The sequence below is a fragment of the Enhydra lutris genome, unplaced genomic scaffold (assembly GCF_002288905.1).
Source record: "Enhydra lutris kenyoni isolate GAN:26980312 unplaced genomic scaffold, ASM228890v2 scaffoldscaffold2, whole genome shotgun sequence".
Taxonomy (NCBI): domain Eukaryota; kingdom Metazoa; phylum Chordata; class Mammalia; order Carnivora; family Mustelidae; genus Enhydra; species Enhydra lutris.
Genome location: NW_019154086.1, coordinates 38,492,767 through 38,508,733, shown reverse-complemented (window position 1 = coordinate 38,508,733; position 15,967 = coordinate 38,492,767). Strand labels below are relative to the sequence as shown.

The 15,967-nt window shown below is 39.3% G+C and overlaps 1 protein-coding gene across 1 annotated transcript in view; it reads left to right on the top strand.

Annotated features, from left to right (window-relative positions):
• Nucleotides 1-15,967, top strand: part of LOC111146143 (proline-rich protein 36-like) — a 63,805-nt gene that overhangs the window by 34,169 nt on the left and 13,669 nt on the right. Inside the window, exon 2 of the mRNA XM_022501565.1 lies at nucleotides 10,235-10,306. Within this exon, the coding sequence (XP_022357273.1) occupies nucleotides 10,235-10,306 (72 nt within the window). The remainder of the gene's footprint in view (nucleotides 1-10,234; nucleotides 10,307-15,967) is intronic.

Here is a 15,967-nt window from a genome sequence, read left to right as displayed (position 1 = left end):
ACTTCGTCCCCAAAGCAGAATTCCCCCTTGAAGGTCCCATAGCAGCCTGCATGAACCTCAAGCACAGCCAGTAACATGGGATTCTGCGTTTGTATCTCTCTCCCTTTTGAACATGTATTCCTTGGCCACAGAGCCTGGACCCTTCCAAGGGCCCCTTATGTGTCAGGTACAGTTGTAGGAACTGGGAATACAAAGAACAAGAGAGATAAAGTCCCTGATGTTTCAGAGCTCACGGTCCAGTGGGGGTAAATCTGACAGTTAACAAAGTTAAGTGCAAAGATTAATATTTTTAGAAAAGGACAAGAGCTGTGAAGATAATAAAATGGCATAATATGCTAAAAAAGTGGTAAGGGTGGGGAAGGACAACATAAGATAAAGAGGCCTAATCATGGCATTTGAGTAACAAACTGATGTGAGGGCAGTCACACTGGGGAATATCAAGGGTGAGATTCCAGGCTGAGGGAAAAGTAAAAGCTCAAAATGCTTTTGGAAGGAAGGAAGGGATTGATTGGGATCTAGTTCAAGGATGTAACGGAGATTCAAGCACCTCCTGTATAGAAACTAGGATTATACTAACTTTTCAGTTCGGGAGTGTAAGGCAGAGAAAAACACCAAAATAATCAGGTCCACTTTAGACCTGGGGCCTTTGAGGGTCAGAGGGAGTGGTCAGGAGCTGGGATGAACTGGTGAGGAAAGGAGGTTTCCATAAACCAACATTTCCTGAAGAATGTCCCAAAAATGCTTAGACTAGACCCGGAGACACCCTCAACTCTGTTTGGGAAATACTGTTCCTCTCACACTGCTCCCCCACTCCCTACCCCCCCAACCACTTGGGCACTCATAATGTACCATAGCATATTAAAGGCTCTGAATAACTCCGCATTTTGAAAACCTGGCTAATTTTGATCTCCCAAATTAATTTGACCATTGTATGTGTTTTATTTTGTATTGCTTTGAACGCAGCAATGCTTAGGTCTTGAGAACCAGTACTTCAGGAAACTCTGGTCTGTATCACTCTCCACAACCCACAAGTCTTGCTGTTGTAATTTTTAGCTTCCAATTCCATTTTGTTCAGTGGAAACATTTACTAAATAAGGCGATAGGATTTCTGAAAAGATAAGAATAGTTTGGTTTGCAAGTATAACGGTAAAGAGTGCAAAAGTCTCAATAAATCTAATTTCACCAATAAATCTAATATTCACCTTAAAATAATTTCAACAGAATTAAAAATGGTGAATACATGTAATGAAAGTATATGTGAATATGAACTAGTGTAAGTTCTAGGAAAAAGAAGAAGTCTATTACTAAAGGTTGAAATATAACTCAAATGCGTTTTTATGTACTGCAGATTAGTCAGATTTTTTAAATTAAAATTAATAGTTTTTGCTCAAGGAAGTGCAAAAAAAATTAAGTTTACTTATTATAAATCCAACTTGCTTATTTTGATTAGAATCATTTTATTTATTTTTTTTAAAGATTTTATTTATTTATTTGACAGAGAGAGAGATCACAAGTAGATGGAGAGGCAGGCAGAGAGAGAGAGAGAGAGAGAGAGAGGGAAGCAGGCTCCCTGCTGAGCAGAGAGCCCGATGCGGGACTCGATCCCAGGACCCTGAGATCATGACCTGAGCCGAAGGCAGTGGCTTAACCCACTGAGCCACCCAGGCGCCCCGATTAGAATCATTTTAAATGGCTGAGCTATTAAGTACACTTTAAGATTAATTTTTAAAAGTCAAACACATAAGACTTAGTAATATACCTAACAGATGGGAAAAAAAAACCCATGTCAAAGCCGAATTAATATACTGACACTCTCTCAGTAACTAAAAGTAAGATTAATAGCAAGTTCCTCCAATACCATTTTATATTATGATATATTTAAAGTCCATTGGAAAACTGGCATTATGTTTCCTGATTAAGTTCATTCTAATAAACTATGCAAATGGTTGTTTAGCCACACGAACATGTTAAATTTCAATCATGAAGTTCATATATATACCATTAGCATATACAAAACCCACTTCCTAACTAAGTTTTAATTATAGGCATCTTTGTCAAAATAACTCTTCACAAGTTTCCATTTTTCTAAAACCTTTACAGTTATGATTCATGTCAAATAAAGTGGAGACCTCAAAATAAGTTATTGAGGAAGTGAATGCTAATAGTGTAATAACCAAAAATGTTCATAGTATAATGTATTCTCAAACCAACTTTCCTCTGGTAAATAATAAATAATTTGTTACACTTACAAACTGGTTGCCAAAATATGGAACGGATATTAATGTATAGTTAGTATACATTAATGTATAGTTAATTCAATAAGAACAATATCATTGTTAGCTAGAATTAACCTAATCTCCTCCAAAGCATCACTTTATACAAGACTTCAGTTAAAATTCACTTTTCAAAGTCTACCTTTTGTCTTATAACAGTCAATTCAAAATCGTAACTAAGAATTTTTATCACATTTTAATACATGTGGTTGTTTTTAGCATCTCAGTATTTATTCTTTATAGAAGAAAGTGCTTCAGCACTCATTGCAGGAATTTTTCTTTCTTTGGAAGTCACTTGGGCCTAATGTTAAGGAAAAATATATACAAGAAAATACTCCATTAAAACGTTTTCTCAACTAGTTAAATGGTACATCTACATCCATATGGTGGAATATCATAGACTCATGTAAACGTCATGCTGTGTGGGGAGAAGTCTTTTTAATAAATGATTCTGGGTCAATCAAATACATATGTGAAAAAAATCTTGATCATCTGCCACAAACTGCATGTAAAAATCAACTTTAGATATATCATAGATCTAACTGTGGAAGGTAAGATATATGACTTTTAGATAAAACATAAAAGAGTATCTTCATGACCTCAAAATAGGCCAAGATTTCTCAAACAGGACATAGAAAGCACTAACCATAAAAAAATTGATAAGTTGGACTACATTAAAACTAAGAACTTCCATTCCGTGAAAAGTCACCATTAAGAGGCATGCCATAGAGTGGGAGAAGATATTTGTACTACAAATCTGACAAGGGACACATTCAAAGATGTAAAGAATTTCTACAGGTCAATAAGAAAAAATACACAACTCAAGTGAAAAATAATCAAAAAACTAGACAGGTGTTTCACAAGACAGAGTATCCAAATGACTGATAAATATGTGAAATGAAAATTAAAACCACAATGAAATACCACTACCCACCCATCCAAATGACCTACATTGTCCTGGATTTCTTTAAGTGAACGTATCATCAGGGTAAAAAAAAAAAAAAAAAAAAAAAAAAAAGACGAGTATAATTTATACTATTTATTATTTATATATTTCTGTAGGGTTTTTACAAAAATAATAAACATATACACAAGCCTTATCGATGTAGGTAAAAGAAGAGCTTCAACTGATTACTTTCGATGGCCTCGCCTTTTTAAGCTGAAATTACTAAGCACTGGGAAGAATGAGAAACAGGTGGAACTCTTAAACATACATTATTGGTGAGAGCCTAAAATTGGTATCATCATTTTGGAACTGTTTGGCAATTATCTAGTAATGCTAAACATATGCCTTCCATACAACCCAACAATCCATTTTCTTTTTTTTTTTTTTAATATTTTATTTATTTATCTGTCAGAGAGAGATATAGAGAGAGAGCACAAGCAGGCAGAGTGGCAGGCAGAGGCAGAGAGAGAAACATGCTCCCTGCTGAGCAAGGAGCCTGATGTGGGACTTGATCCCTGGACTCTGGGATCATGACCTGAGCCAAAGGCAGCAGCTTAACCAACTGAGCCACCCAGGTGTCCCCCAACAATCCATTTTCTAGGAGAGAAAGGAGTATGCATGTCTACTGGAAGATTCTTTTTTTTTTTTTTTTTTGACAGACAGAAATCACAAGTAGGCCGACAGGCAGGCAGAGAGAGAGGAGGAAGTAGGCTCCCTGCTGAACAGAGAGCCCGATGCGGGGCTTGATGCGGGGCACGATCCTAGGACCCTGAGATCACGACCTGACCTGAAGGCAGAGGCTTTAACCCACTGAGCCACCCAGGTGCCCCTGGAAGATTCTTTTGTATAGTACTCCACCGCAGCATATTTAACCATTCTAGTTTTCATGGGCGTTTGTGTTGTTGGCCCCTCCTGAGCTATTATGAGTAGTGCTGCTCTGAACATAAGGATGAGAGAAGCTGGACAAAAACAAAAGTGAAAAATACATACAATAGTTTTTATAAATATTTTATAACAGACCATCCATTTTATAAACACACTTATAGAAAGTTCAAAGCCAGGGGCGAAAGCATCTATGCTTCAGAAGTCAGGATAGTGGGGCACCTGGGTGGCTCATTGGGTTAAAGTCTCTGCCTTCAGCTCAGGTCATGATCTCAGGGTCCTGGGATCGAGCCCCACATCGGGCTCTCTGCTCAGAGGGGAGCCTGCTTCCTCCTCTCTCTCTCTCTGCCTGCCTCTCTGCCTATTTGTGATCTCTGTCAAATAAATAAATAAAATCTTAAAAAAAAAAGTCAGGATAGTAGGAACACCTGGAGGGGAGCACAGTGCCTTCAAGGGGGGCATGAGGGAGGCTTTGGGGAGCTGGTGTGCTCTGTTTCTCCGGTACCTGTTTTGCACCCCAGAAAGTTACACACATTCATGTGTTGGTTACATGGGGGCATTTACTTTTTCAACATTCGTCAAGCTACTCAAAATTCGTGTATTTTCATTTTTGTGTTATACCGCAATTAAATCCATGCTTTAAAATTTCTGTCACATACGTAAGCATGTGTTTAGAGTTCAGTGTGAGATGAAGAGAAGGGAGGAATGCAGACTAGAACGGACACCATGGTCTCTGTTGGGGGAGAAAGAGGGAGAAATGGATGTGTATACAGCAGGCTGACAGGAGACACGCCAAACAGTAGCAGCAATTCTTTGCTGAGCTTTTGACCATTTATTTGTCTTTTTTTGGTAATTTTTCTGGATTTCTTGGATTTCCCTATGTGGCCAGATAACATAAAAAGGATAAATGCTCTCTATACGCTTCTGCCAGGATTTACACAAAAAGAATAAACCAATCTTATCAACATATAGGCTTTGTCTGTAGAGGCAAAAGAAAGCGTTTTAAGCAATTACCTCCAATGGCCTGGAAAATGGAATCAAAACATCAACCTGATGTGAAATACATATTATACAGAACATTATTGAGGAGCTGTGAATGAAACTTAGAAAGTGAGTCAAAAATGACAGTCTCTTCAGGATGCCTGGGTGGCTCAGTTGGTTAAGCTGCTGCCTTTGGCTCAGGTCATGATCCCAGGATCCTGGGATCGAGTCCCACATTGTGGGGGGGGGGGTCCTTGCTCAGCAGGGAGCCTGCTTCTCTCTCTGCCTCTGCCTGCTTGTGTGCTCTCTCTCTCTCTCTCTCTCTCTCTGACAAATAAATAAATAAAATCTTAAAAAAAAAAAAAAAGACTGTCTCTTCAATGTCCTGAACTTCTTGCTTTCTGAAGTATCTGAAAAATTGCCTCATTTTGCCCCCCAAATCCTAGCATGTCCATAATTCACCTACCATTTGGACATTTTAAATACCTCATCAGAAGTCTAGTGAAGTGCATTTTAATTCAACAGAGTACACGATAAACCAGCTTTTTTTCTAACAAGAAACAAATGAATCAGTAACTACTTTCTCCTCCTCTCCCACCTGGCAGTGTCTTCTCCCACCTCTCTCCCTCCTTCCCCCGCTCTCCCAAGGACTGCCCTGCATTGGTGTCTTCTCTTTCTACCCCTTTCCCCTATTTGGTCTCAGTCCTCTGGCTGCAAGTGAGGCTGGAAGGTCCTAAGCTTAACTCTCCTAGTGTCCTTGAAATGTAAGCTGAAGTTGAGGTCCCACTCTAAAATTGGAAGCGCAGAGAGAGAAGAGGAAGTGAAAAATTCTCCATTTCTTCTCCCCTCTCCCGGTTCCAGGCCCTCCCCCTCCATTTCCCAACACAGGCCCAGCTATAGGTCAAGCTGAGTGTGGCTGCCAACACTGCGATGCCAGCTTGTTCACACTGAACACCACTTTTCACATGGTAGGTGGCAGAACAGTAGGGGAAAGGGAAATGGTGATGCAATATCTAATAGTCAGGCGAGGGGTGGGGGATCAGAGAGTTGTTGGGGGGGGGCAAGATCTGGATGGGGGGGAATGGAGCTTGTAACCAAGTGGCTAAGAGTGGTCCTCCTCACCTATCATCATGGAATGTGCAAAGCAGGTGCTGTGTACATTATAAGAGAACAAGATATGATTGTTCAAATGAGATTATATACACCCAAGTTATTAGAAACCCCTGAAATCCTCCAAATATCAGGAATGAATTACAATTATGAAGATAAATGCTTTAGGGACTTTCAGAGCAATTCATATTTAAAAAGAGTACAAAAACTCAAAAACTCAGGAAGATTAATAGACATCCTAGAAATTCCCCAGACAGAAACTCTGAAACCTGCATCAAAACTTTCTGTTTCAGGGGGACAAGGAAAGGGGGGGTGGTTTCCACTGGGCCCAGCAGAAGGGAGCAGAAAGGTCACCTCCTCTCAATCAGCAAATATCTGAAATCCCCATGGGCAGAATTGTGATATGAGGCCCCAAGGAAGCAGAACACACCGGATGAGACTCCAGGCCAGGTCCATGAGATCAAGAATCAGCCCCCCAAAGAAGTGGGGGAAACTGATTTTCTCACCCCGCTGGAACACCAGTCCCCAAAGAACAGAAGCACAGCAAAGGAGGATTGTGCATGGATCCGGCTGCTTGGCGAAACTAGGTGGTGGCGTGAGAAAATGGCCCGACAGCAATGACTAGGTTTGACTATTTGAGGTCTGATGGGGTTTGGGGGTGGAGCAGAAACTCAAATGATTTGATAAAAAACCAGGAAGACAGATGAAGGAGAAAAGACAGAAGAGGGTATACTCACTGTAGGAAAGTGATAGCAGGTTGAGAGTGAGGGGTGGTGGGAGGAAAGAGGGTAAGGATAGAGCGGGAGGACGAAGACAACCTAGAAGGAGTAGACGTCGCTGTAGAACAGGATCGCAGGCCCCCATCTGAAATGGTGCAGGCCCAAGAGTGAGGGTTTGGGACGCACTTATTATTGGGCTGAGGATTTTCTCTTTAAATAAATGAACCATAAATGATCCAAACAGGTTTTTAAAGCTTTTCATCATAGAAAATTAAACATTCAAAAAGGTAAGCAGAATACAATAAGGGTCTTCATATACCCAATTACTCCAAATCAATAATTTTCAAATTGCAGCCAATCGTGCCTCATCCAAACCATCTATTTCCCTCATTCTCATATTAATTTTCTTTTTTAATTTTTGTGCTTAAAAATGTTCTTCTACTAGTTTGATAATCTAGTTTAAAATTAATTTAAAATTAGTGAAATAATAATCAGTTTAATCACAATATCATTATTATACCTTAAAAACAATTTCTTAATATCAGGGGCTAGTCTGCAGTCATTTCTATAATAAAGTCTTTCCTTCTACTGTTGCACCCAAAAGGGCTTGTGCATTTTATTTTATCTTTTAATATCTTGTTTTATTGACAGAGAGCAAGCACAAGCACAAGCAGGGGGAGGGGCAGAGACAGAGGGAGAAGCAGCCTCCCCACCGAGCAGGGAACCCAATGTGGGACTGTGGGACTCGATGCCAGGACCCTTCATGACTCAAGCTGAAGGCAGACGCTTAACCAACTGAGCCACCCAGGTATCCCAGGCTTGTGCATTTTAGAATAGCTGAGGGCTAGGGAAAACTTTACTAAGAGAAGGGGCTAGCTATGGAGTGGAGAATACCTTGTCAGACTCCATACACAGCTCTAAAAGACTTGCAGCTGGGCACCTGGCTGGCTCAGTCAGTGGAGCACACAACTCTTAATCTCGGGGTTGTGGGTCTGAGCCCCACACTGTATATAGAGATGACTGGAAAAAATAATAAATAAACAGACAAACAAATAAATGACTACATCAATCAGTTGACTCAAAGACATTTGAGAAACTCTTGATGACAGCAAAGAATTATGGGACCTAAATGATGGGGAAAAGGATGTTTTCTATTCTGCCTACCTCAAAGGCTATGAACTTCTCTGATAGTGCATCCCCACCTGAAAAAAAGAAGTGAATCCTGCTAATACAGCATGTGCAACATAAAGTATTTTAAAAACAGCTATGATTAGAGGATGAGATTTTAAATAGAGATAGAAGTTTTCATTATTTCCCCACACCCTAATAAATCATCATGGTCCCATCTCTCGGAGACTGCTGGTCTTAATTGCCACCGTTATCCCAAGAGCAATCTGTAAGTGGGGATGGGGAGTCAAGTTTGGCAGGTTGAAAATGAGCTTGGGGACACCCGGACGAAGAATAGTTGCACCCAGTGGTCTCAACTCTGCTGTACGTTGGAGTCCGCCTAGGAGGTTTTGAGAAATGTGAACACCCAGGCCCCACCCCATACCAACTGAATCAGTAATTCCAGGGGTGGAGTCTGCGAGTTGGTATTTTTTTTAAATTTCCCAGGTGATTCTAATATGCAGACAGGGTTGAAAAACCAGTGGTATAGGTGTTAAAAAGAAAAAAAAAAAAGTTGCTTAACTTGCGAGTATCAGTTCCGACTTAAAAGCATTCTACTGCTTTCCCATGGAAGAAGTGGGGAAAATGTTTCACTCTCCAATAAAGACAGGGTGAAGGGAGGTGAGAAGAAAAGCACAAAGAAACTTGAAAGTAAAAACTATATGTAATAAAATAATATTGAGGTTCTCTCAGAAGAGGGTGATTTTCATTTTCATTCTCCAGGTTCTAATTTACTACCTCTTAAACTGCTCCAATTTTAACAGACCTTATTTTCGTTTAATCAGAAACACTTATCCTATTAGATTATTCAAATTACCTAATGACTATTTCATATTGCAATCATGGTTATTTCATATGTCAAAATAATTAATTCTGGCTACTTCAATCTTTTGTTTAACAAGTTTATCTCTCAATTGGGGGCAGGGTGGGGAAAGTTCCCGACCGTAAAAAAATAAAAAGACATTTTCTATCTCTGAGAAACTGACTTCATCAAATTATCCTGAAGGGAAAAGCAAGTACAAAAATGTGAACTACAGGCAGCTGGAAAGTAAAATGCCTGCACAATGAACAACACACCAAATCCTGCAGGGAAATATGCACCACAATACATTATTTCCTGTGACTTCCTGGCTGAGGAGCACTGAAGAACAGTAAAAAATCTTCCAGAAATTCTTTCCTCAGCTGTCTTATTGATGGATTTAGCATAGGTATTTGGTCAGAAAGTTAAATCATTGTCAAATCCAAACATGTATATCGACAAATGTTTACATATCTAATCACAAGTGCCACGCAGCCCCTTAAAATGAAGGTTGAAAGAAACTTGAACTGGATTCCATTTTATCACAAGCCTGGAATGCTAAAAATGCAGTGGCAAAGCCATCAATTCATTCATCTGAGTGAAAAAGCCTATAAAATCATAGACATCTTTGGTCACATCCTTAAATTTCACTCTTCTACCAGTTCCACAAAATTTCTATCAACACTGTCTTTTGTGCTAGAAGCAAAGTTAATTGTCTTCTGCAGGGTACTTTAAGAAAATGAAACGGGCAATCTAAGTTTATTTTATGATGTTCAAAGAGACTAAAATGAGCTTGTTTCACAAATAGCCTTCATAATGAATTCTGGGAAGTCACGAGGGGACAGTGATGCTAGCACATGTCTCCTATAGATGACACTATACATTAGATTGGCCACAGGGAATAGTTACTCTGGGGATGGATTGTCACAACACACACCAAGTTAGGACAACAATAATACCAATAATTAGTGTCTTTTTATGATTTTACATAGTACTTTACATTTTTCAGTGACTTCTGATGACTTACCATCTCCTGCTTGATGTGCTTATTGCCATAGTTCCGGAACTCCATATCTCTCACCAGAATGACTCTTAACTAGTGTCTCACCTACTCCAGCCCATCCTCCCTGTCAGCAGTGTTCTCCTGACAATGCATCTTGTAGCCTGTCACTTTTGTTACCTACTTCCTCTTTCTCACCTCCTACCACCTTTCTGTATTTACTCCTTACTCTAGCCACACGGAACCTCATGCCTTCCCCAAAATATTGTTTGGTTCTAAACTCTATTCCTTGACCATACACAATTCCTTTGCTATCCTTTCCCAAGTGTCCTCAATTTCCCTTTGCCCTACTGGCAGGTTCTCACAAGGCCTTCGAGACCAAGCCAAAACTTCACCTCATCTCTGGAAGCCCTTCTGGAAAACCCCATGGTAGGTCTTGCTAGCTTTTATGCTATCTTAACCTTTGTACATACTATTATTTTGTCTTCTTATCATCACTGTCTATTTCCAAATCTAGGTTCTTCTCCCTCCATCATCATCCCTAAACAGAAAGAGAGCACCTCCCTGTCAGTTACCCTATCATGGTGGTTTAGTATCCCCAGAGTCCCACAGGTGCTCAATTCAGGGGACTGATTAATCCAATTGATGAATGATGGAAAGGATTGTTGTTCCTGTCTGAGGTAGAGAAAAGGGAATAACAAAGTAGGAACTCAATGCTCTTTCACCTCGATCAAAGGTGAGAAATCTATTTTTCAGAAATAGATTTTCTAAAAAAATAGATTTCTCTATTTTTTCTGAAAACAGACAAGTACAAAAAATAAAAATGGTTACTAAAAATTCTGAAAAAATAAAAATGGTTACTGGTTGCATTTAAAAAAATGTATGAGATGAAATATTTTTATCAAATGACAGAAACTCAATGTGGAAAATAGGCACTGAACTGTCAATATCTGTGCAGATTTGAGAGGCAGCAACATAGAGAGTTTTGTTTGTTTGTTTTAAACTGAAAATCCATTTGGGGCAGAATTACGAAGTTGAGTGAGTAGCAGTTTGCTCTTCATCAACCAAGACCATTTATTCTTGGCATCTGGATTATGAAGGACCCTAGGACCCCATGGTTTCTTGTTCCTTAGGAAGACTTCTTCCAAGGCTGACTTTTTTTTTTTTTTTTTGGACATCTTTTCTCTGCAAGATGTCTCTTGAGCTCATCTTAAGTGGATTCTTCTCCACCCTCACATCCCTTTGCCTTTGTGAGCCAGGCACTAGAGTTAATACTTAGCAAGGCCCCCCCCCCCCAAAAAAAATTCTCTTTAGCAGCCTCACATAAATAATACCCTAGGGGAAATATCTGGATCCATGAATAGATGTTTATAAACTATGATTCACAGGGTCTCAAGGGGTTATGTAGCAATTTGGGAGACTGGTTGGATGGGGCATGTTTTGACTCTTCCATCACCTACAGTGCTTGAGCATTTCTGGAGTCTTTTCATGCTACTAGACCACATGTAATGCATAAACACTCAAATTATGTCTACAAGACATCAAAATAGCTATCTAATTTGAACCAATTGATGATTTTTAAAGCATATCCATCTGGGATGGAAGAACCGGTTGTTTTGTCTCATGTAAAAGATAAAAACAAGCATATATTTAAGCACATATTTTAAATTTTCCACATGATTGTGTTAGAGTTAAACAAACACCATCACAACATGATTCAAATGATTACTTCTCTGAACCCGTAAGATTACTATGTCAGAAGGGAGGGAATGGGTATTTTTCGAGAATCTTCCAAATGCTTTATAATTGCATTTAATCTCTCAGCACCACTATGAGGTAGGTATTGCACTGCCCCATTTTACAGATGATGAAATCGTGCTTCAGAGAGGTTAGGTAACTTTCCTGAAGTCACATGAATGGCATATGATTGAGCTGGAGTTTGACCTCAGGTCTGGGTGTCTACAAAGCCAGTGCTCTGTCCTTTACACCACACCCCTGCTAGAGGCCCACAGAATTATAGGGAACCCGGGAGATGAACCAGGGCAATGCACTGGGGCCTTAACTGCATATAAGCCAAGCCATGCCAGGCTATTGAGTGCGGATTGTTGGTGCCACGCAGCTCCAGGAAAGGATATGCCTCATCTGTTTAGAAACTCCTACAGAACAGTCCTTACCAAACACAGCATCGAGCAAAATCTTGATTTCATAAATACAACAAGCAGTTATCACCCTGAGAAAAGATAAATTTCTCCAAGTTTGGATATCATTAGGTCACTTCTTAAATATATTTTTAGATCATTAAATAATTTGATTTTTTATTGTTTTAATCAAAGCTATACAGGCACACAGTTTAAAGAATGCAAATTAGGGGCATCTGGGTGGCTCACTTGGTTAAGCGTCCAACTCTTTGATTTTGGCTCAGGTCATGATCTCATGGCCCTGGGTCCTGGGATCCAGCCTCATCTGGGGCTTCTTGCTCAGTGGGGAGTCTGCTTGAGGACTATATATTCTCCCTCCCCCCACTCATGTTTTCTCTCTCTCCCTCTCAAATAAATAAATCTTAAAAAAAAAAAAAGAATACAATTAAATGATCTATTGCGAAAAATAGCACTCCTCCATACCTCCCCTGGCACCTTTCTCCCCACTCCAAAGGCAACCATTTCCAACATTTTTAGCTATTTGTTTTGTTTGATTAATTGGTTGAATGATGCTTTTGGTGTTAACTCCCACAATTCTAAGTATACTACATTAGTTTATATTGTTAATTGGATTAACATGACTCCTCACTGTGGATGATAAGGACAAAGCTTCCTTTCAGCTTCCTCTCCAACCCCATCAGGCACAGATCCCCCTTCTCACCTCTTCATGTTCTCAGTATCATTAGGTCACAATTTGGGTTCAATTAGCACTTAGTCCTCATATTATAGTAAGTATATAAATGTTATTTATAGCTAAGCTCTGTCACATATATTTCTTCTATTCTTTTTGGCTCAGACTTTTGTCTCCCTGAGGTTACTTTCTGTTTGTTTGAAGTATTCTATATATTATCACTAATTTAACTCCAAACTCTCCAACAATTATTTAACCTTTTTCTTAAAATGTTCAAACATATCAGGACTCTTTTAATTTCATCTTCTTAAAGTAGTCTCTCCTCGAGCCTTGTAATATGCATTGACCAGACAGATGGCCCTGGACACCTGGGACACACTTGCCACCCGCTTCCCCTTCCCTGTCTCCTGGATCCTCGCTGGCCTGTATCCTATCTCCATTGCCTTCCTCTGTCTTGCTTCATTCTCTCTTTTTGGTGCAGCGCATCCTAAAGTAGCTTCTGAGCATGGGTGTATGAGAGGTAAAAATTTTTGCAGCTTTACATGACTGAAATTTGACTTATTTTCTATGTTTTCATGTTCCCAAATGTCCAACCTTCAATTATTTTTTGTATCCTCTGAATCTCATACGATTTGTTACAAATCTCTTAAACAGGTAGACCCATAACTGGCCAGAGTATTCTTGTAACAGTCTGAAGAATGCAATGCAAGAATTACTTTGTGATTACCAAATTTGGAACTCTAAATTCCTTTCTGCCACAGTTGCATATTACGGTTATTGTACATTTGTCTTTCCTGCATACATGTGTTCCTATTTAGGATTAACAACCCTTAGTTTTGCCAAGGTCATTTTGAATTCCATTCTTATATTCTAAAGTGTTAACAGCTCTGTATCTTAGCATCCAGCGTAAACTGAGCTTCATAAATATCATCCAAATTACTAATACAGCACGCAAGTTCTTCTAGACTCTCAGACTTGCTGCCATTTCTTTTAATGGCTAATTCAAAATTATTTCAAACCATTAAACAATTGGAAATCTTGATACATGCGACATAATTGTTTCTTTATGAAGAAAAGAGTACTTTGACGGTTGAGTTTCAAAGTCTGAGTTTAGGGGGATTTATCGTGGTGTTTTGCAAGGGTGCTCAGCTTCTGCTTTTCGAAGGCAAACACTTTCCTTATTTATAAAATTAGATAGTACATAATTCTTTTTCCAGACCGAAAGCATCCATTCTGTTAACACTAAACAGATACAATTAAAGAGTCAGCAAGGCATAGTGAGAGAATGCTTGCCTGAAGAGGGAGAAGACTGACTCTACTACTGCCATTCTGTAATCTAATATTTGTTGGATGTACTATTAATCTAGTACTTACTAATAGGCCAAATATGTATTGAGCACCTATTAGGGTCCAGGTACTGTGCTGGGCACTGGGGCCACAGAGTGAAAAGACAGACAAGGTCCCAGGCATTGTGAAATAGGACAACAGATACTGAATAAGTAATAACAAGTTGACCATTACAGTAACTTATTTTTAATGAGACTCAGCTTCCCTGAGTAAAATAAAATAATAATACTACCTCATGAGTTCCAGCAAGGTAATATAGTAGAAAAACTTTTTAAGCTCTCTTTTTTTTCTGTATAGACTACAAGCATCTTCTACTAGCCTTGATTTTCCAGGGGCAGGGAGCATATCTTACTCATCTGTGTAACCTCAACGAGTAGTCGTGCTTGTCTAGTAGCGGGAAGTCAACACATGTGTGTTGAGCAAGCAACAATGCCAAAAGAAGATGAGTCTATATTTTCCCACATGTAAAAGTTTTTTCATTTTTCTCCCCAAGATTATCCATCCATTCATGAACAAATGAACCTTATGCAGTAGAAAAGCATAAAGTGATACTATAGTAAGATGTTTCCACTTAGCATACATTCATCGCTAAGGTGTGGGTGTTTGAGTAACTGAAATAGTATAACATTTAAGTTTTCATCTATCCCATTTCATATAATGAGCAATTGTCCCTAAAGCAATTTCTGAGGGCGGAGTATAATTTTTGGAGTGTTTGACAAAATTATTTGAGATTTGGAAAGCCCCTAAATAGGACACCCAAAACAGGTCAATTACTTTGAATTTCAAAATGAGATGTCCAAAAAAAAGGAATTAACTTCCAGCAAAGTTTCAGCCTACAGAAAAATTTTCTAACAATGCTTAAATACATCCAAATAAGTGTATGAAAACATCAACTGACCTGCTTCCTAACAAATCTCTAGGATAAATGGACTTTAAATCTTTGGACACTAAAATTTGTATAGCAGACAGAGAGTTTTGCCATGTTTTGGTTTTATTCCCCCCCAGAGGACCTAAGGAATAGTTGTGATTTCTGTTCTCTTGAAACCACAGAGCGGAAGAGCTGGAAGGGGGTCTAGGAATTGTCCACTTCAGCCTCCTTATTTTTCAGGGGAGGGAAAACAAAGGCCCAGAGAGGTGAGATGATTTGTCAGTTCCAGTTCCAGGATAAGAACCAACGTCTCCTCTTTTCTGGGACAGGAAGCAGCAGCAGCCTGCTGAAAACATTGCCTGGTATCCCGGGAATTTGCTTGTCTGCTGTGTGGAGATACTCTGACCTTGGAGAGTCTAATTCCAAGACAGTTACACATACATTCCAGCTAAAGATGCATCTTCGTTTTAATAGAATGGTGGACCAACACCTCCAGTTGTTTGTTCTTTTTAAGAATATAAAAATAAAATTCTTTAATCTCATATTATAAAAGTTCTACTACTTCTTGGTATAAATAAATAGAAAGTTCTCCAGAGATCCTTACCCAGTCACAGCAGTGGTTCCCAACATACCGCCTAATTAACTGCTCTGGTCCATCTCTTCTTTCATATGGCAAGCAACTACCTCCTGCCCGCTTCCTTCCACTTAAGAAACTATCGGCTCTTCTCCTCAAATTCACCCCCAACAGTTTCAACCCTTTTCTCTTGGCCTCTCCTCCCACCATATTGAGATCACAAAACAAGACAAAAACCCGGAAAGTAGTTTGTCTTCACAAGTTTGGAAACAACTAATCTGCTGGCTAATAAATGGAGAGAATGTGGACCTGAAGAGCCTGCAGACCCAGTTCAAATACGGTTCTGATTCTGAACTCTTGAGGAAGTCCTCAATCTCTCTGAGGCTTAATTTCTTCATCTCTTAAACTGGAGAGGCTAATGCTTATACCATAGAGTTGCTATAGAAATTAAATGAAGACACATTTAAATAGC